Source organism: Pelophylax lessonae (assembly GCF_965119305.1).
Source record: "Pelophylax lessonae genome assembly, chromosome: 4".
Taxonomy (NCBI): Eukaryota; Metazoa; Chordata; class Amphibia; order Anura; family Ranidae; genus Pelophylax; species Pelophylax lessonae.
In genome coordinates this window covers 213,702,630-213,725,112 of record NC_138771.1, presented here as the reverse complement: position 1 = coordinate 213,725,112, position 22,483 = coordinate 213,702,630, and the positions used below count along the sequence as shown (strand labels likewise).

At 43.3% G+C, this 22,483-nt stretch overlaps 1 protein-coding gene across 1 annotated transcript in view; it reads right to left on the bottom strand.

Annotated features, from left to right (window-relative positions):
* The window catches only part of TRABD (TraB domain containing), a 35,851-nt gene extending 13,596 nt beyond the window's left edge, over positions 1–22,255 (bottom strand). The window contains exons 1-5 of the mRNA XM_082256748.1: positions 22,205–22,255; positions 18,969–19,044; positions 16,420–16,586; positions 15,394–15,534; positions 9,162–9,272 (exon numbers count right to left, since the gene is read on the bottom strand). Coding sequence (XP_082112874.1) covers positions 9,162–9,272; positions 15,394–15,534; positions 16,420–16,586; positions 18,969–19,044; positions 22,205–22,228 — 519 coding nt within the window. The 5' untranslated portion in view covers positions 22,229–22,255. The remainder of the gene's footprint in view (positions 1–9,161; positions 9,273–15,393; positions 15,535–16,419; positions 16,587–18,968; positions 19,045–22,204) is intronic.
* Between the last annotated feature and the right edge of the window lie 228 nt (positions 22,256–22,483).

The following is a 22,483-nucleotide window of genomic DNA, read 5'->3' as shown; positions in this document are numbered from 1 at the left end:
GGAGAGATCGAAACTCGATCTTGTACCCTGACTTTATGACTTCGCAAACCCATTTGTCCGGGATTCTGGAAAGCCATGGATCCGGGAACCGGCGAAGACGTCCCCCCACCCCAGTTATGGGTGGGGGCGCACCTTCAGGCTTTGGATGGTTTATCTTCAGGTCTGGAGGGGGCGGGCTTTTGCTTGCCCGACCAACGACCCCTGATGCCTCCTGTAGGAACCTTGGAGGACTTAGTTTTTTCACCCGCTGGACGAAAAAACCTCTTGTGAGCAGAAAAAGAAGGCCCTCGTCTTTGACGAGTTCCTCTACCTTTAAAATTTTGCGGTAAAAAGGTGCTTTTTCCACCGGTGAGATCCTTAATGATCTCATCTAAGTTGGCTCCAAATAGACGTTCTCCTGAAAAGGGGATATTAGCCAATGCTTTTTTGGAACCTTGGTCGGCTATCCAACCTTTTAGCCACAGTGTACGCCTGAGAACCACTGCTGAGACTGATGCTCGCGCCATTAATGGAGTGGCGTCTAACGCCGCATCACATACAAACTGTAACCCCTGTATCATTTGCTCCAACAAATCTGATACCGCCTGAGGGACTTCTTCTAAGTCCCGGCGTAACCACTTGGTCCGTTCAGTTACAGCCTGCGAAACCAGACCAATAGCAATTATTGGCCTGAAAGCTGATCCAATCAAGGAAAACATGGTGCGAGACATAGCTTCTATCTTGCGATCCACTGGATCTTTAAAAGACGGAGCGTCTTCTAAAGGAATAACCGTGGCTTTATTCAATCTAGCAATTGGTGAATCCACCACAGGTGGTTCTGTCCATTTCTTAATAAGGGTTTCCTCAAACGGATAACGCCTGTCAATGCGTTTGGAAATATTAAAAGTGCGTTTTGGCAGACGCCATTCTTCATCGATTGGATTGCCAAAACATTTGGGCAATGGAAAAACCTTTGCCACTTTGATGCGCTTTTTAGTCCCAAAAGGGATCTCAGTTTCAGCTATTTCTGATGGAATACCCTGTAACCTTAAAGTCTCTTGAACAGATACAATGAGTGCGTTTACCAACGCTTCCTCTCGGCTATGGCGGATGCCGAAACATCCTCCTCACTGTCTGAAGAGACAGGACCCGAGACACCAATACCAGATGAAGTACCTGCAACTGCAGAAATAGGCTCAGAGTCTGAATCCGAGGTTTCAGATAATAAGGGGTTAGGCGGGGGTCGCTTTCTTGCGCCCTGTCCCTGACAAGCCACTTCCACCCGGGACACAAAAGTTTCCATAATGGCTGACAAAGATTCAATTGTCAATGGGGTGCTGGAGGATCCCGCAGACCCCTCGAGGGGATCCGGAGGAGATACATGAGTGGCAGGGTCCATGTTAATACAGGACACTTTTGCCAGCAATAAACCAAAAAAAAAAAAACCTTTTTTTTTTTTTTTTTTTTTTTTTTTTTTGTGTGTCTCCCCCTAGCGCAATAGCGCCCCTCAGAGTACCTGCTTCTCGATCCCAGAGAGAGAGAGAGAGGGACCCCCAAGGCTCACCAACCGATGCAGTGCAGTTTCCAACAAACTGCAGCCAGCGTCTGTCTTACACAGACTGGAAGGAGCTGTTTGCTTTTTCCCGGGCAGAAGGCGTGGCTCCGCCCCCTGTGTACGCCTTCCGGCGTTCCCAGCCCTCCACGAGGAAGCTGGGCTCACAAAACATGGCCGCCCCCATAGAAGAGACATAAGACTCCAAAAACATGGCGGCCGGCGTGACCTGAGGACATACATGCATTCGGTCTACGGCAAAATGGCGGCGGACCGCCGATATCGTCTTCCCAGCACATCCACCTGCACTCTGCTGAGAGGTGACATATGGATCTACAGAGATACACTGCACATAAGGTAGGATTATACCTCCTATGTTTGCTGTAATGTTACAGTCTGCTGGGTAGAGTGTTAGCTCTTGAACCAAGTCCACTTCCCACAAACACATGCTGTATTACAAGGGGGACTTGTAAGTGTCAGATATATACTGACCATATCTGGAGGGGCCCATAATATATACTGCCTCATAAATGAGGAAAAAAGGGAACGTTTTACTCACCATACCGAACCGACAGGCACCCTCTCTTCATAATACCCTCTCCACCGAGGTGGGGGTTTGTGGACGCCTCGACTCTCTGGTCCTGGCGTCCAAGCGAGCTTTTAACTCGCAAAGTCAGTCCCTTTACTGGGACTCCGTCGCGGCCGACTCAGCGCACTGGTCTGCACGCGCTTTTAGGCAGAAACCGGGGTGACCACTGGATCTCACATCCAGCCCGTCGCCCGGCCCCGCATACTTACTTGAATATGTCGCGGCCGACCAAGCGCAATGCCTGGTCTGCACGCGCTCGTAGGCCGGCTGGGGTGACCACAAGTGTCGCCCAGTCCGGCATTTTTGCTTGAAGATCTCACAGGAAAAAAACACTGGAGAAAACTACCTAAAAAATGTCTTTTTCTTAAAGAAAAAAAGTCTTGCCAAGACCAAAAGATCCCAGCAAGGAACTTATGTCCTTACTCCTGACTAGACAGAAAAAAACTGATTCCCTGTAGCAGAGAGAGGGAGGATATACCCTCAGGGACTGCCCCCTAGGGTGGAGCCAGAACGTTTTGTCATTCTGCCTAGTCCTACTCCTGCGGAGACAACATAACCCAGCTCTTGAGAATCAAGAAGACTACGTCTGTCAATGAGCGATAGAGAAATTTACATTCATCAGCCCGGAAGCTGCGCATGGGATGACATTCCAACATTACAATGATCCTAAAAACAAGGCCAAGTTGACCGGTCATTGCCCACAGCAGAATAAAGCAGTGGCCATCTCAGTCTCCTGACCTCAATATCATTGAGCCACTCTGGGGAGATCTCAAAACGTGCAGTTCATGCAAGACAGCCCAAGAATTTACAGGAACTGGAGACTTTTTGCCAGGAAGAATGGGCAGCTTTACCATCTGAGAAGATAAGGAGCCTCATCCACAAATACCACAAAATACTTTCAGCTATCATTGATGTTAAAGGGGGCAATACACGGTATTAAGAACTGGGGTATGTAAACTTTTGATCAGGGTAATTTTGGTATTTTGTCGTCATTATGATTTAAAAAGAGTAAAGTTGATTGATAATAAATGGCTTTAGCCTAACACTAACCATGAATGAGAGAAACGTTTCTGTGTTTTGTTATTCATATTCTCTGAAAAATGGCCAAGAAATCAAATTCTGCCAGGGTATGTAAACTTATGAGCACAACTGTAACAGGAAACTCTGTTACACTGTTATACAGTGAGCCATCTTGCATATAAAATTGTAAAGGTGGCTTTAAACTCTTACTTAAATATACCCAGGAAAGTAGCTAGCCTCAGGAAAGACAGAGATTACTACACCCTTTTCAAGTGCAGAGATTTTACAACTTGTCTGAGTGTTCAGAAAGCAGGGGGCAGGAAGATGAAGTTACACTCTGCATAGCTCAGTTAGAACTGACTGGAAGAAGGGACAAACCCCCCCTTTACAGCACACAGGAATGGAGCCAAGGCTGTCAATCATTGTTTGTGTGCTAGAGCTCCCCATCACCCTTTTACCTCTATGTGTCAGGAAAACTTGTCAGAAGTTACTCATGGAGCCGCACCAGATCGGTGTGCCAAGGCCGGCAAGCCCAGTCCGGAGCCACTATGACCGAACCCCTTCTAACTCTATCCTGTGTAGAAATCTTGGTAGAAGCTTGAGAGGAAGGAAAGGCATATCAGACGATATTGACCCCAGGGGGCCACCAGATCGTCTGTGGCGAGCCACAAACCTCTGCACATTTGTGTGGAGACGAGACGCCAACAGGTCCACCTCAGGTATGCCACAGTGGAGACAACTGATGAAACACCTCCGGATGAAGGAGCCATTCCCCTTGGTCCAACACCTGCCGACTGAGGTAATCCGCCTGCCAGTTTTCCACCCTGGGAATATGCACCGCGGAGCGGGCTGGAACGAACCATTCTGACCACCTTAGAACGCTGGCTACCTCCAGGGCACCTTTTGTGCCCCTTTGGCGATTGACATAAGCCACGGCCGTGGCATTGTTCGATTGAATGCACACTGGACATCCCTGTAGATGATCCGTCCAATGGTCTAGGCACAGTCTGATCACTCTGAGTTCTAAGACATTGATCAGTAGTCTGGACTCTTTCAGCGTCCAGATCCCCACAGAAGAATTCTTGCTGAGCACGCCTCCCCAGCCAGACAAGCTGGCATCCATGGTGATCACTGTCCAATACAAGGGGAGGAAGGATTTGCCCCACTGAAGAACGAAGCCACCATATCAGGGACTCCTTCGTTCCCTGGCTCAGCCGTATCCAATTTTTCTGAGGCTGTGGAGTCTTTGCAGGGACCTCGTATGGGACTGTGCAAATGGAACTGCCTCAAAAAGGTAGACACCATCAGGCCCAGCACCCGCATGTAAGTCCAGAGGGATGACCATCTGCTGGACAGCAAGAGACTAATTGCAGCATGAAATTTCTGGAGTATTTCCAGAGGAAGGGGCACTCTGATGAAGGCTTAGTCCAGAGTCAAAACCAGATAGTCCAGCTTTGTGGAAAGAACCAGAGCAGACTTCGGAAAATTCCGAACCCAGCCGAACTCCCTCAAGAGTCCGTATGGGGATTTCCAGGTTTTCCACCAGAGCAGTAGGAAACTCCGTCGCAGAAGGAGGTCTTTCAAGTAGCCCAGTACCGCAATCCCCCGTTGCCTTAATGCTAGCACCGGGGCTAACACTTTTATGAAGCCCCAAGGACCAGAGGCGAGACCAAAGGGTAACACGATAAACTGGTAATGCTCCTGTCCCACAGCAAAGCGGAGGAAGCGCTGGTGACCGGCACATATTGGAACAGGAAGGTTAGCATCCTTTATGTCGAGAGGCAAGAAAATCCCCATGATGCAGGGATGCCACCACCGCGTAGACAGACTCCATCCTGAATTTCTGCACCCACACAAAGCAGTTCAGCGCCTTGAGGTCCAGGATTGGATGCACCTTGTCATCCTTCCTGGGAACTGTAAACAGGTTTGAGTAAAAACCCTTAAAATGTCCAGAATTGGGAACTGGGACAATCACCCCTTAAATCAACAGGTCTTGTACTGCCCCAAACAGAGCCTGTAAACGGTCCGGGGACATGCGCAAGCTGGAAGGAAAGAAACTTGCTGGGGAACAAGAGTGAAAATCGATCTTGTAGAATGACTCCGTGGACCCACATGTCTAAGTCCAAGACCCACATGTCTAAGAGGCCCTGAAAGCTTTGAGCCATTGGTCAGTCAACCCTGAGGGACAAAATAAAACAAAAAAAAAAAAAAAAAAAAAAAAACGTATGAGCCGAGGAGGGGGGCCCACGTCTGAGGTTCCTTGCCCTTAGTAGCCTATGGAAGAAAAGTAATCTTGCCCCCTGTGAGACCTTTAAATGTGGTCATCCAGGGTAGCTCCAAACAGGCGATCTCCTTGAAAGGGCATTAGTCAAGGCCTTTTTTGAAGTCTGGTCCGCAGACCAGCGTTTAAGCCAAAAGACACACCGAAGGACCACTGCCGAAACCACTAGGTAGAGCCGAGCCACTAGGGGAGCCGCATCCAAAGAGGCATCGCAGATAAATTGCAGCCCCTGGACCAGCTGGTCTGCCAGCTCAGCAAAGGCAGTGGGGAGCCGTTCTCCCTCCAGGTCACAGCGTAAAAGCTTAGCCCACTCGGTCAGGGTTTGTGACATCAGGGCAATGGTAAATACTGGCCTCAGTTCCGAACCAGCCAGAGTGTACATATTGCGGGCCACAGCCTCCGCCTTGCGGTCAGTGGGATCCTTAAAGGCAGGGGACTCTTCAACCAGAATCCTGGTTGGCTTGTTCAATCTGGAAACCAGAGGGTCCACCACCGATGGAACAGTCCACTTCTTTAAAAAAGGGACTCCTTGTAGGAGTAATGCCTAGTAAAACACTTAGGGACCCCAAGAGGATACTTTGGTCGTCCCCACCTTTTATGCAATTCTGTCAAAATAGGCGGGGAAAGGAAAAAACCTTTGCTGCTCTGGATGGCTTGTAAATGCCAAAGGGAACCTGTGCCTCCGTCACAGCTGAAGCTACGTCCTGAACATTCAAGGTCTCACGCACAGATGCAATCAATCAGTGCTTCCATTAGTGCCTTTTCGTGCACAGTTGTAGATGTGGAGAAATCATCTTCACTATCTGAGGATTCCGGGTATGTGGTCGCAGACCCAGCAGGGTGACCAACAACTGCGGCAGCTGAATCAGATTCAGGATCTGATGAGACAGATGAGGTGGGGGGGCGCTTTTCGCTAGCCCGTTGCCGGAAAGCCACCTCCACCTGGAACACAAAAAGGACTCCAGGACCGCCGTCAGTGCATGGATGAACGGTTGGGATCCGGAGGGCTCCGCAGCCTCAGAGAGGGAATCAGGCGGGTAGATGTGCTCCAAAGACTTCATGAGTCACTAGGGGGACCCCACAAAAAGTGTAAGACACTGCATAGGGACAAATCCCACCGCGCTTGGCAGCACCACCCAGTCACAAGGCAAAAAAGCACCAAGTGATCCTCAGCAGAAAGAGAACCCCACCAGATTCACCACCCAGCAGAAACAAGACCCTGCAGCCACCAGGATAATTTGCACTCCACATGCAGTGATGAGGAAGTGAAAAGATCCAGGAGTCATCACCAGGGGATGAGCAGGGGCTCCCACCGGCGAAATGACTGCCCACAGGGCTCCACTGTCATGCTCACTGCTATTTTTAATGGCAAACCACCGCAAAATGGCTGCCTGGATTACACAAACATGGCTGCCATGCATAGAAACACAGGCTACAGCAAAATGGCGGCCCAGCATGGCACCACAAGGCTCTCAGGGACCCCGGAGGGTTCCCTAGACCTCAGGCCCAGGCAGGATGGGGGGCCTCCAGCGGCGCACCCCCCCCAGCGACGGTACTAACTGTCACTATGTGTGACGGATCACCCTGTCCCTGGATTGTAAACCCATTCGTGTCATTTTCCTATGAGTTTGGGACATTGCCATTTTATTGCATTTTATTTTCCCTTTATTCATCCTCTGAACAACTGAAGATGGCATGATTCATGGCATTGAGTTAATGTAATATAATGTTACAGCCCATCCCCCTCCTGTTCCTGTGTCTAAGTGTGTGGATTCATGACACAGACAATGGTCTGAGCTGGAGACATCTCTCCGCAGGGGGTGTGTATTAAGACTGCCTGTTTCAATGTACAAATTTTCAGTTCTCATTGGTTGGTCCTTGTCCCCTTCCCCCCCCCTCTGCAAGGCTAAGGGGAGTGCCTCTTAGCTGTGTGTAAAACTGTATGTCTTGGAATGTAATAAACAGTTCTTGCTTAGACTCACAGCATAGAGTGTCATCTCATGTTTGTGGGAGAAGGCTATACCAGCTCTATCTCTCTTCTGCTTGGATTGCTAAATCCCTAGCTATGGTAAGAGCGGTTCCTGCTCCACTCTAAAGCATCCCTCACACTAGGGGGGGGAAGATAACATCTCTGGCGGCGAAACCCCTCTTTCCATGGGGGCGGCCGCTACACCCCCCGGCCCCCATTGCCAGCATAACACCCTGCCCCTATCCCAGGAGGTGGACCAGACCACCCACATAGCCCCAACATAAGTGGAGGGGGGGATGGGGGTAGGATGGGAACAGATGAAAGAGGGTGCCTGACGGGAAGGAGGGGAACCCGGGGGTCCAACCATTCTAAATAGGGGCCATGTCCACCCCAAAACTCTCCAGGGGAGAGGGGACTACTCCCCATACCAGGAACCAGACAGGCACCGCTCTAGACTGAACCCCTCACCATTGAAATGGGGAGGGGGGCTGTTGGCCAGGAGGAACGCTGCAACTCGGGCCGAGTGGGGCTATGTTGCAGCTGACCCAGCGCGGAGCTGAGATGCTAGCCAGGAACTAGGCACTATAGCAAAGAGAGGGAGTATATCCCCTGGGACTGCCCATAGGTTTAACCTAATTATTTTTCTGACTAGTGTTCTACTCCTGTTGGGGGCAATATAACCCAATGGTTATGAAGATCAGGAGCTGTATCAGTCGATGAACAAAAAGAGAAAATGAACATGCCCACCAAAAAACAAGGGTATTGGGCTGCTAAGTCTATTAATTCTAGTCATTGCAATATAGTAAGATAGTAGTCAAAAAACAGGACATTTATCTAGAGATGTAAAGCTGAACCCTACAGCAAGAGACACCTGCTTAAATTGGGGAGAGGGGGGTTGCTGAGAAGGAGAAAAGACAAAAATATCAGGCTTTCCAGTGTCATCACATACAGTGCAGAACCAATGCAGGGGGGGGGGGGGGGTGTATGTTGCAGGTAGGGCAAATATAGTGGCTGTGCCCACACTGCATGGTTTGACTGCTCATTTTTGTCTAGGGGTAACAAAGTCTATGCTTACTCAATCCTCTGATCCCCCAGATAACGGCTGTCCCTAACATCCAGCAGGGAGGGGGGGGGGGTGTGGGCGGAACGACTGTTCCTGATGTCTTCATGTCCATAGACAGTCTATTGACGTGATGACATCAGGAACAGTTCACCGCACAAGAACGTGGCGGTTGGCAAGAACCGCAAGGACTGGTCTTGCACTGGAAGGATCGGAGGATTAGGTGGGTATATCTCGGCTCTCCGAACCCTTACAAAAAAAAAATAAAAATACAGCAGTTAACCCATGCAGTGACACCAACAGCCCCACTGCATGGGGAAATAAAATTGCTCAGAGTTCAACTTCAAGTAGCACAACCACAAAAATAAAATAAATAACGATTGATGAATAATAATAATAATAATAATAATAATAATAATAATAATAATATTACTTTTCACTTTATAGGGAGTGGGTAGGACAATGGATCATTTTACTTATCAGAAGGTTTATGCATCATAATAGTTTATTCTAATTTACAAAGAAGTTTCCCGCCTTCTAATCAAAGTAATAAAGTAAAGAAATAACATTTGAGAGATTATGGAGGGCAATGAAGAGTTAAAGGAATAGGTTTATTACTGCTCTTGTTTAGTCTACTGCCTTCAAGAGAAGGCGACTATAGCCCTCCATCTGTGTTCTGCTATATACCACTAAAATCATTAAATGTCTCACCTCTTTGAAGGCCTCTCTGAACTCACCACCTGGGGCCATTCCCAGCTGTTCTGTGATGTGCGCAGACACTTTCAATAAGAGGATTTGCATTAGACCGGACATAACTCCATTCTGGCACAAGAACAAAAAGGAAAAGAAATCCATAATGAAATATACAATAATGCAAAGAACACTGTATTCACGTTTTAAAAAAAAGAAAAAAAAAAGGAAAAAAATGGAAGCTTCATTCTTACAAGCAGCTATGATTTTTATGTAATCTGAAAAATAGGATTTATGTACCAACTGTAAAAATTGGATTTTTGTACTTACCGTAAAACTAATTTCTCTGAGTTGACAGGCACAGCTCTTCATTATTCAGAACCACAGGGTTATACTGCCTCCTACAGGAGTAGGACAATAGGCAGAAAAAAGGCTTGGCTATGTCTATGGGCAGTCTTAGGTGGTATACATTCCTCTCTCTGCTATTGGCCTTCAGTTTAGTAACAAGCAGTGTTAGAAGTATTAAAACTCCGTAGAGGGGTGGGTTTACGGTATGTACAAAAATCCAAATCTTCTGTTTTTGTTCATTGGCTGACACAGCTCTTCATTTTTTTAGAAACACAGGGACGTCCCCAAGCAGTGCCATATATAAGGGGTGAGACAACAAAAAATCCAAAAGGCTAAAAACAATAGCCAACCAGGTAAACAGGAGCTCAACAAAAAACAAATGAGCCTAACCTGAACAATACACCCCCAAAGAGGGAATAGACCCTCTGTACAGCATTCTACAAAACTTTGCAGCAAATGGAAGCATTCATAGAAGCCAAAACATCTACTTCGTAGAATTTAGTAAAAGTGTGCACCAACGACCAAGTGACCGCCTTGCAAACCTGCGCCACGTACGTCTGATGACAGAAGGCCCAAAAAGCACTAAGCGCTATAAGATGTATACAAATAATACAAATCCTCCAGGGCATCCTATTGTTATCGAAATCCAATCTGTCGGAGCCAGGATGGGTCAATACAATGATTAGAACTTGCAACCTCTAGCCCAAAAAACTAAAGCATATTTGAGACGTGAAGCATCTAACACAACTCTTAGAAGAAATCTGATTAGAAGAAGAAGGACCATACATTCTAGCTACAGCCGATGTTAATTAGCTGTACACAAAATCATAGGAAATCAAGAAGCAATGAACGCAATAAAATGGGCATTGAAAAAATGAAGTGATAAATCGAGGAAACAACAAGCATACTTGGTTAAATGTTTAGATTACTGCCTAGCTCTTAATTATTTTTGGTACAATACTTATTATAAACAAATCAAAGGTATCGCACTGGGGGCATGTTTTGCACTGAGTGTGGCTAATATTTTGATGGTAGAATGGGAGAAGAGTAAAATTTATCAAGCCACTCCCCAAAGAGCTAAAAATGTACAGAAGATACATTGATTTCATTATAATTTGGAAAAGAGATAAAAGCACATTTCTCTCGTACTTTAATAGCTTGGACTCAAATGATAGGAACATCACCTTTCCCTGGAAGTACAATACAAAACAGATACATTTCCTAGATTTAACCAGAACAATGAGCGCTGGAACATTCAAAACAAAGACATATTTTAGTACCGTAGATAGAAAACTGATACATACCCATTAATAGTTGCCACTGTGCCTGTGGCTACTAAATATTCCAAAGGGCCAAATTATGAGGCTTAAAATAAATTGTACAGAGGAGAATGATTTTAAAGAACTGGTATCTATGACTGCCCAGAGGTTTGTGCAAAAGAAATACCAGGAAACTTTCATTAGATAACAGGACAGACACATGAGAATATCTCAATTATCCTGTACAACACAGGAAACTAGAAAAAAATATTTAAGAAACATTGGCCGATCCTGACAGCAGACAAGCACATTAATCAAGGGTTACCTACACAACCAAAGATTATGTATAGAAGAGCCCCCACAAGATTGCAAAAATATAGTAGATGCCCCCACTAAACAGAATTTTACTTTTTTCTCTCAGGAAAAGGATTTTTCCTTGTAGACAATGTTTTGCATTTATCACAACTAATAAAAAGATCAAAAGAACTACATTCAAAGCTACAACAGAAAATGAATATCAAATAAGAGATTGCATAACATGTAGAACAGAGGGAATAGGGTATGCCCTCCAATGCTCATACCAGATCCAATATATTGGATGAACAAAAAGACCAATGTGCAAGAGAATTAGAGAACACATCCAAAACATTATTAAAGGTTACCCTAAACAAAGTATTTAAAAACACTATGCCACCCATCATAATAAAGATCCCTCTCCTAAATGTTTTGGGGAATTGAAAAATACCATCCCCACTGGAGGGGGAAGTAATAAAATTAATACTTTTGAGTCAGCAGGAATCCTTTTGGATACATGAGATGCAGACCCTCCATCCAGGCCATAACACTGAATTTGATATAATTTTGTTTTATTAATTATTAGACCAATGTGCATATATTTGCCAGCCTACAGACCATTTATCAGCATTTAGTTGAACATGGCCATTACTGCATAATACATCAGGATAAAGGTTACTCCTAACCTACACAATTATTTTACCAGCACATAGTTTATCATGCTAGTTCTCCATCTTCATGTATTAATATTTCTATTCCAACATTCTTTGGCATTCCAGCTACGTATAGATCTATGGCGAGTCTATTTAGTTGCCCAGAATGTCACCTCTTGACTACATAATACAAACAGTAGTTTAAATATTATATACTTTATACATTCGTATTTTTATTACTTGGTTTTAGGATTCACTCCACAGACATGTATAATTTTACCACATTCATTTTTATGCTATAAATTGTTAATTCTCTAGTCCTTACCTTGATTTTTATTTATTTTACCTATTGATTCTTAGCATCATTATTGTTTAATCATGATTTGCCTGTTTATATTTATGTCTCCAGATTGGAGTATGGTCTCTTATCTGTTTAGCTACCAAGATTTCCCCTTTTTTTGTAGGAATTTTCTTGTAGTCCTTTCTTGTAGTAGTAACTATTATTTTTTAGCAATCCCGTATGCGCTAACTCAGGAGCGCATTGTGTGTGCACAGCACTTGTGCGCCATTTGTATTGCATTACACTTTATAGGTTGCCGTTTCTATTTTTTATTGCGCATGCGTGGATTTTTGCGTGCAATTGCGAATTTCTGTGCAATTCCGCATGCGTGAACCGGAAGTGGATACATGGCCATTAATATTGCCTTTTCATATACACTTACCCCACCACTGCGGCTCGGCTTCCCTCCAGATGAAGCCATGTGCGTTGGTGGCGTAACACGTAGAGGTTGAGCTCTCAATATCGAACCTTGGCACCCCAGATGTTTTGGGAACTACATTTCCCATGATGCTCATGCACTCTGTGTAGTTGAGCATTATGGGAAGTGTAGTTCCAAAACATTTGGGGTGCCAAGGTTCTCCATCACTGACCTATACTGATGGGAATAGGCTTATAAATGGTGCTGCTTCTACTTAAACATGGGGTTAAGATTTAAAATCATATATTTTCATTTCCACATGTATTTCAATTATTTCTAGCCTACTCCCTTGAATTCTGTGACAAATATTTACCAAGCCCTGATTTTTCATAGGTCATGTGATAAAAAAACTGCATCAAAAACGTAACATGGGTGCGTTATTGATGCATTACAAGAGGGAGGGTGTTTTAGGTGCCATTTTTTTTTTTTTAACTGACCAAAAATGCAGCAAGCAGGATTTTTTAAACACCACAACGAAAGCGCAATGGACCAGTGTGAGGACATACATAGAATTTAAAAGAGATACATTTTTCTGGAGCTTTTCTTGCGCTAAAAAGGTGCCAATTATAAAATATTTATTTAATTCTTTATATTAATTAAAAAGTCAAAATGTAAATACTATTATGTAAAAAAAAATACATATTTTTTAAAAACTAATTTTCGGGAAAGTGCATCCTGCATTTTTGGTACCAAAATCTTCATTTAGTGCACCTCTACTTGTATTGGATTGTAAATATAAATGATTAATTGTACTGCCAATTCAATGCTGATGTACTAAAATGAGAGTGTATAAATGAAAAGAGAAACAGTGCCTTCTAAGTATAGCATAAAAGTACTGGCTTAAACAACAAAGTGGCAACTAAAAGTACTGACTTAAACAACAAAGTGGCAACTTACAACAGTAAGGCTAAGTTCACACTGATGCAGTGTACTGCATCACATGTCATTTGTACAGGAATTGCACCGGATTCCTGTACAAATGACATGCAAATTCAGAGCGGTGCAAATTGAGCCATACATTTTGTATGACTCCATTCGCACTGGATCTTCGCAAAAAAAAAAAAAAAAAGGCGCAGGACCCTTTTCCCACTGGAATTGGATCGCATGGGTGTTCAGACCCATGCGACTGATTCCATAGTTCGCACTGCGTTCTGCAAACCAATTTTGGGTGTCAACTTTATATTGACACCCCCAGCTTTTCACAGAGCGCAGTGTAAACTCCCTGTGATTCTGTTGCGGTGCAGGAACCCGAACAGGAATCGCTGTGGTTCCTGCACCGCATTAGTGTGAACCCAGCAGAAGTGACCTCAGCACTGAAATAGGAAGCAGTGGGCGATGGCCTGATAAAAGGAGCACACAGGCCACCCCCCACCACTTACTCTTTCGGAGCCGTCGTCACTTTCGCCTCCCCTAGGGACCCCAGGAGTCACCAGCACAGCCGAGGGCTTTGCTCCAAATCCACCACAGCGGGACCAGACTGGCTCACCACACCAGTGTTACCTATATGTGTGCTTTTTCCTCTTACTGTTTTAAGTTGCCACTTTGTTTAATAAACCCTGTACTTTTTTTTTTTTTTTTTTTGCATAATCAATTTTTATTAAATAATTTGTATTCAAAAGCACAAATTAAAAAACAAACAAAAAAAAGGAAAAGACTGTCTTCAGTAGTGGAAGAAACAATGAAGATATTATGGATATCATAAAATTCCCTATATCTTGTAGCATAGACAAAATGAGTTGTAAATATTCACATATTTGATACAGAACTTCCTAGTAGATCATTAATGAAGTGTGAAAGTTATTAGAGCAATGGACTTAAAATCTGTACCACAGCGGACCCTTCCTTTTTTAAAAGGAAAAAAAAAAACCCCCACACAGAATAAGCATTTAACAATTTTTTTTTTAACTAAATTGTTAAATGCTTATTCTGTGTGGGGTTTTTTTTTTTTTTTTTTTTTTTTTTTTACTAAAAGGAGCCTGGAAAGCATTGCACTAGCGATCAGCAGATCACTGATGCCATGCAGGACTCCTGCAAATTTGTCAGTGTGAGCTGTCTGCCTGTACCTCTTCACAATGATAGAAATAATCAATGAACTACCAGAGCGCTCTGCAGCACCATAGTAGTTAATTGAGAACTACAAGTCAACAGCTGCAAAGGCTGTCCGAACTTATAGTTGATTTATTCACAGAACTTCAAAAAGTGACAGCTGATACGGAGAACTTCAACCCATACTGCTGTCACACAGAGGGCTTTGATCGCTGAGTGGCTGTAGGAGCGGGAACATTCAACATGTTCCCGAAGGAGAACTTATCCTTTAAGGGTGTATAGCATTGTGCAGAGGATTAATTAAAAGTTGTGTGTAATAATAGAGAATCCATTCAAACTAGTTAGTAGAGGTGGGGGGGGGTGACAAAACAACTAGTAACTTAAGTTATACCTTTTGAAAACAGATTTGCCTTAAAAAGATAGCAGCTGGCACAGTTTTAGTATTTTGGATGGCTAATCTGTTGAGAGATGTCTGACTAATCATCGTTCAGTTTTCACAGAAAGGAAGAAAAAAATCCTCCGCTTTTTTTTTTTTTCTCAACAGCTCCTCTCATACTGCACACTAGTCACTGGTACATGCGGTTAGGTCTACATCACTGTCTTGAATCAGCCTTCTTACGTAAACCTATTTCTACTTTTCAATTCAGAACATGACTCAGGGCTGTTAGTACAGATTAATAGCTGCTAAAAGTGATTTTTCAAAAAAAAGCGTAATAAATTTAAAAATATATAACTGCACATATCAACAAATGACTCTAAAAACATGTATGGTCATCTGCTTTCTTTGGATTTCTAAAAGGAAAAAAAAAAAAAAAAAAAAAAAAAAGGTCTCCTGAGTGGTACACATAGGGTTATAGGCATACTTTACTGTGAAATGAGTAAAACAAAAAGATACCTGTTTAATAGCTTGGTGAAGCTTCTCAAAATTAATTTCTTTGGCTTCTTTCAATAATGTCTCTTCATCCATCTTTAGCATAGATACTCTATACTGGCAAAGCTCAACCACAACAACATCAGGTTGTACTTCCTGAATGGTCTAAAAGAGAAAAGTAAGCTTTTGTCACACCTAAAGTCTGAGGAAACTAACACATTTCAGATGATCTCCTGTAGAAGTCACACTTAAAAGTAGAACCGTAGGCAATTTTTTTAAAAAAATTTCCTTTGATTGGACAGAGTAAAGCTGGATAGATACACTATACAATTTTGTTTGGATTTTTTCCTTTAGACTTACCAAAACCATAAAATATGGAGGTCAGACCTAAGCACTTTCAATTTGTATGCAATGAGGCAGGCCCTTGCACTACATAGTTAATGGTAAATGTTAAGGAAATCTACCAACAAAAGTTGTATAGTGTGTATCCAGCTTAAGACAGGTTCATATCCCTTGCTGGTTTATTTTTTGCCATCTGTGCTCAATTGGGGAGATTTACCTTCCTGTGCCATAGCCAGAACAGGGCGCATCAGACCCGGAAATGTCAGATCTAGCACAGAGCAGCCGCCCTGCCGCAGTATATGTACGGTGGGCAGTCCACAAGTAGTTAAGGGTATCCTTTGGGGACCCTCAGGTAACCAGAACTGGTGTCCCCCAACGGAAGATTTCCCTTCTATTACTTTTCTGAAGACAACCCAAAATTTTCTTTTAAATTTGACTTTCAAAGATAATGGTAAACAGGACAAATAGAGAGGGTGAATCTCATTAACAGGGCACAGACAGCAATAAAAACTGACAAGTGTTCTAATTCCTCTCCAATCTATCCAAAACTAAAAACGTTTTGCCTTTAGTTACACTTTAACACTGTTTTGTCATAAGCTGCATTATACTTCTGAACATTCAAATATCTTTTCCTAAATCATAAACTGCAATATGGTTCTGATAAATCTACATAAGGGCCAACAATGTTAAAGCCGGCTTGGCTATTACCTTTACCACATCTTGCTTGCTGCTGTCACTAAAGTGAGCAGTGCCTACAATGTACACTTTACTTCCATCCTCTGTGCTAAGCTCAGTCACGGTTTCTGGAAGTGATGGACATTTCGATCTTTTCTTCAATTTCATCTCCCACAGAATCCTAAAAGCATCAGCATCCGCTAGGCAAGAATGAGAAAAACAAAAGGAGTAAACAAAAAGGATTTGGTAGAATAAGCAAATGGCTAATAAAGTTTATATCTACTGAGCCTTGGGATAGTATTGGAGCCATCTGGTGGTGGGAGTTGCAGAAATCATGAGCTTACTCCAGTTATGCGGTGTTGACCTCTTATAGCTCAGGAGTCTCCCATCTTTGGCAAGTTTGTACACATGAAGGGGGGGGGGGGGGGGAGTATGTGGATTTACACTGGAGTGTTAGGGGATTTCACAGCAGCAGGAAAAATTGGGAAAAATTTGTGGACTTTGAATCTTTGGTTAGACTTTTCACTATAGTCAAACCTCCATTTAGGTTTCATTTATGCACCTGTGCACATTATTTACTTTAAGAGTGCATAGTATGTATTCATAGATTTTTTGAAATTTGTGAATTTTTATTAATTACTTCTAAATTGCTGCGTTTGGGTATAAATTGTTTATTTGCACATTTGCCATTGATCCACTTGATATATTTTTTTAATCAAAGTTTTATTTGAAAGCATTTAAAAAAGGGATAGCCCATCTAGGTTTCTTTCCCTTTAATGTACCACATTAATAAAAGAAAAAAATGTTTGCTTTTTTTCCACATTGGAGCCTGCATAGCAGTGCAAACAAGATCAGTGCATTGCATGTGCAACGTTAAGGCTCCTGCAGAATCTTCCACCAACCCTAGGTTCGTACAGAGGTATAGGCCTACCATTATGGAGCTGGAGGAAAATAATCAATGGACTACAGTGAAGTGTGGTAACCAATGACCCATTGAGATCTACGAGTATCTCTGCCACAGTGGAAGATGGGGCTTGTAGTGTTCCTTTCACAGATACCGCTAATAAAAAATAAAAATCTGTGATTGGACGACGAGGCTGTGTATGCACAGCTATGCTAAAAAGATAACAGAATAATGTTTTGGAGGAGAACAACACAGTGATTCAGGCAAGTGTGGGGAAGGAGAAGGGGGATGTTTTGTGGGATAAGGAATGTCACCATGTTTTATGTTATAACCTAAATATGGGCGCGACATGAACTATGGTCACAAAAAGGTGGACTTTACATTTAATGCTTTTAAGCACCCTTTTAACTTGGCTCCTTCCTGCTTCACACATATGCTAGCTGTTTCAGGGGTACTTTGCCATCATTCATAGGGTCGCTATTTAGTATGTCATCCATTTGCCCCTTATTTACATGCACAAGCTTAAACAAAAAAACATCAAACATACTTAAATATTGAGGAAATGTAGGGAATAGGCAGGGAATGAGTTCTTTTTTAATACTTGAGAAACAGATAAACATGTTTTTTTCCATTTTAAAAACAAACTGCGCTCATGTGCCCTGCCATGAGAGATATGAGGGCTTGCAGACTTCCTAAAAAAATTGCCTATTGCCTCCTGGCTTCAACATATCATATCTGAAACATTCCGCAAAAAAAAAAAAAAAAAAAAAAAAAAAAAAAAAATCAAATTTAGACTATTTATTTTTCCTGTACTTGCTTCTGGTGAATGTATTCAAAAGTATTAAACATAGGAAACATTGGCAGCATAAAATTACATCAAATGAAATGTTTTGGTTATCGTGCAAAGACTTTTTTGCTGTATGGAGGAAAAACAAAAATTACAAGTATAACCATAGTTGTCCTTGAAAGATGCTAAATGAGTTACTGTTCTGGTCAGTGCCATCTTAAGAGCATTAAAGGGCCCCGGGCAATGCAGTGCACTGGGGCCCTGCCTAAACAATCACCCACGAGAATAAAAATGAAAATTATCAATAAGGCTATATGTGTTGGTACAGCAGTGCCAGGCTAATGACAGGTTTCAAGTTCGGCGGCTGGGTCCGGTGAACACACACACGTACGGGAGTCAGACTTGACTGTCCTGTGTGTGACTGTTCCCGTGGAGGCAGACAGGCATTGCTGCAGTTGTGGGCTCTCCCTCATTGGCCCAAGTGGCCTGACAGCAGCGGAGGGCCAACAGGCGCTTGCCACCTGCTAAGTTTGGCGGTGGGATGCACACGGGAATCAGGACTAATGCTTGGCTGGGGCTGGGTCGCTGGTCAGGTGGGGCCCCCTGGGCAAATGGGGCCCCCGGGCAACTGCCCAGCATGCCCATTTGGTAAGATGGCCCTGTTTCTGATGCAAGCATGCAGCCAGAGGTCCACCCTATTCTCATTCATTTTCCAGCTCCATGATTCTTCAGGTAGTGAAGCCAACATCACAATAACAGCCATAAAGTCTTAATCTTTTAAATACAAGTCAGCAATAGTAGCTTCCTTCTGTCTTTCCTCACAGGTCTACTCATTTGGGATTTCTTCATTAGCAGTAAGTAATCATCAGATGGAGGTATCTTACTACTCACAGATGTGTGGGGATTCAGAAGAATCAGCCGGTCCATCCTCTGATACACCAGATTCTGCCATTGGTTGTGTACCAACCTGCAAAAATTCAAGGTCATCAGTAAAATCAAAATATTATAATTACCAATTCATTCAGAAATAAAACTCTAAACATGGAAAATGCCAGCAACAAAACAATTACTTACAAGAAGAGTAAAACCATAAGCTGGTTATCAGAAACAATATGTCACTAAAACAATATCTAGTACAAGAAGATATTGGGCTTATTGCACTTTTTGTTTTAACAGTTAAACACTGCATAAGTATCTGCGTTAAAAAAAAAAAAAACACACCACACAGCTAATTTTCTATTTTTTTTGGTATTGAACATTGTTTTTTGCATCCTACAGCAAAACATTTAGCAGTGGCATTCCTACTACTGCTAAATGTGACAGTTCAGCTCAGGACTTCTAGTTAAGGATTCCCAGTGGACAGCAGAATGTATACAAAAGAATGACAGGGGGGGGGGGGGGCACTTCACCATGACAGGTCTGTTGCTTGGCTCCAACTGACAAGCCACTATCCCTTGCCACTTATGTAAACAAAGGTGCATGAACAATGACATCACGAGTAGGCGGGGCCACCTGGTGACATCACTGATCTGGCATAGATGCATTATGTTTGTTCAATGATGCAACAAGGAGGTGAGGACACCTGACACAGTCACTGACCAAATATGGATGTGACAATGTGCGGCCAATGATGTCACCAGGTGCCTCTGCCCACTCATGACAGTCGACCCCGCTTCCTTGTTTACATAAGCGGCAGGGCGTGTCAGTTGGCGGGAGCCAAGCAACAAATTGGTCGTTCCAGGGGGCTTTTTTTTGGAAGGTGGCGTTCATGATTGACGATGGATGTACTTTGGAGGATATGGTTTTAAAAAGTTTTTAATAAAAAGGTCTTGCATTCTTGGGGTACATACTAATTTACATGGGGGCAGCCAGGATCTAGGGGTCCCCCTGTTAAAGTGGTATCCCAGATTCTGATAAGTCACCCGCCTGAACCCCCACAACCACTGGGCCAGAGTTTTTGGGGAAAAGGCCCTTGTCCTTGTCAAAATCGGGACAAGGGGCTTTGCAAAGCCCCACCCTCCGCATTACGGGGGGGGGGGGGCACATGCTTATTCGCCCACACCCTCTCCATCTGGCCTGTCAGGCTGCATACTCGGATAAAGGCCTAGTATGGAGCTCACACTTTTTGTTTTGTTTTTTTTTTCTAAAAGGTTGGCTCTTTCGTTTACTACATTATGCTTTCAACTGGGAATCCTCCGACAGCAGGGATGAGTCATGGTTGTTAGGACACCAGCTCCTTAAAAACTGGCTATTACGATAATACTTTGAAACATTTCTTAAATTAAACATTTCTTAACCGCTTTCCGACCGCCGCAAGTAGAATTACTGCGACGGTCAGCCCCTGCCAGGCAGAGTGACGTTAATTAACGTCACTAGCCTGGGAGGGTCTGGGGAGCGAGCGCGTGCCCGCGGAGGCGCGGTCACGGACCCCCCCCCGCGCGTGTGACCAGCGGACCCGATGTCCGCCGGCCACTCGGCGATCGTCGGGGGAGAGGGAGAATGTCAGGCAGCTTGTGTAAACAAGCTGCCTGTCATTCTCCTCGCTGTAAAGACACTGATCACACGGATCTAGTATGTAGATCCGTTGATCAGTGTCCTTACAGCTAGAGCCACAGCCAATCACAGTAAGAATCACGCCCCTAGGGACACACACAGCCCCTCCCTCCCAAATAAAGTTAACCCCTTCACTGCCAGTGTATTTTTACAGTAACAGTGCATATGTATAGCACTGATTACTGTAGAAATGTCACTGGTAACCCCAAAAGTGTCAAAAATGTCAGTCAAGGGTCCGATCTGTCCGCCGCAATGTCGCAGTACCGCAAAAAAAAAAAAATCGCAGATCGCCGCCATTACGCGTTAAAAAAAAAAAAAACCGACAAAAATCTTTCCCTTTGTTAGTAAACGCGATAACTTTTGCGCAAACCAATCAAAATACGCTTTTTGCGATTTTTTTTACCAAACATAGGTAGGATAAAACAAATTGGCCAAAAATGTTAAAAAATTTTGATTTTTACATTTTTTTGGGGGGGAATTTCATATAAAAAAAAATGTGAAAAATATTGCTATTTTTGCAATATTGTCGCTCTTTTTTTGTTTATAGCGCGTGATCAAAAAATTGCACAGGTGATCAAATACCACCAAAAGAAAGCTCTGTTTGTGGGAAAAAAAGGACGTCAAAATCGTTTAGGTACAGCGTCGCACGACCGCGCAATTGTCCGTTAAAGTCCCGCAGTGCCGAATCGCAAAATACCCCCTGGTCTTTTAGCAGGAAAATCCTCCGGGGCTTAAGTGGTTAAATAACATGTGGCTAGACCACTGCTTACTTAACAAACATGCTCATTTTTGTAACCTGATTTTAATGTCCATCTAATGTGGCATATACTGTGAGTTAGTTATTTTGGCAGTAAAAAATGAATTTACTTTTTCAAAATTGCATGAGATATTTTAGGTCAAATGAGTCACGAGATCTAAATATGGCATGCAAGATCCTTTGGTAAATAGAATCCACTGTGTTTGAAGTACAGTGGCACTGCAGTTTTTTCAGAAAGCTTTGACATATATTAGCTTGGATTTTTGGACAAGACGTGAGAAGAGCTCTTCACCAGCAAAATGAAACTTGCTATCCTGAGCATTTTAGGGCATTCAATGGCAGACATGGTCAGCAGTGAACAGATCATTCTTAATATTTTCCAACACAAAACCTGTAGAAGTGCACAAATGGGAGCATTTTACTTTATTTCATCATTAGATGCCCAAATCATTCATTTTTAGTGAAGCCAGTATTTAAGTAAATCCTAGAAGCGTTTTACACCTGGAAAACACATTCCTGTTCCCCTACAGGTGATTCCCAGCCTAATGAGCAAACTTCTGACCTTTCCAAGGTCAGGTGGGGGCCTTTAAGAAACTCAACATAACCATTCTCTAGCATATCTCAAAATGGTACTCCCAGAATGAGATACCCAAGTGTTTCTTAAAATCCAAGGCATGACTACATGCCAAAGGTAATTGCTCATCTTCAAATCAGCCTTGGTCTCTGTAGAGTTCCAGGAGCCTTACTAGCAGGGCCATTTTAGCTCGATACTGTGCACACTATATTCTGTACATATTCCAGACACCGCGACTCTTACCTCCTGTGGTCGGCCTTCCTGCATTATAGAATTAGTTCCAGCAAAAAAAAACCTGGAGAATTAAAGGAACAAAAAAGTCAGTGGAATGCTTTTGAAAGACTAACAGACCTACCGCAGCTAGAAAGTCCTGTGTCAAGCCTACTCCCGTATTCCCACCAAGCTAACTTTCTACTATGCTGTGAACAGTCTGTGTAATCTGAACTTTTGCTATTCCAGCATATACACAATACCAACAGATATAGAGGAAGGACTCACTATGATTTTCATAATTACGTAGTT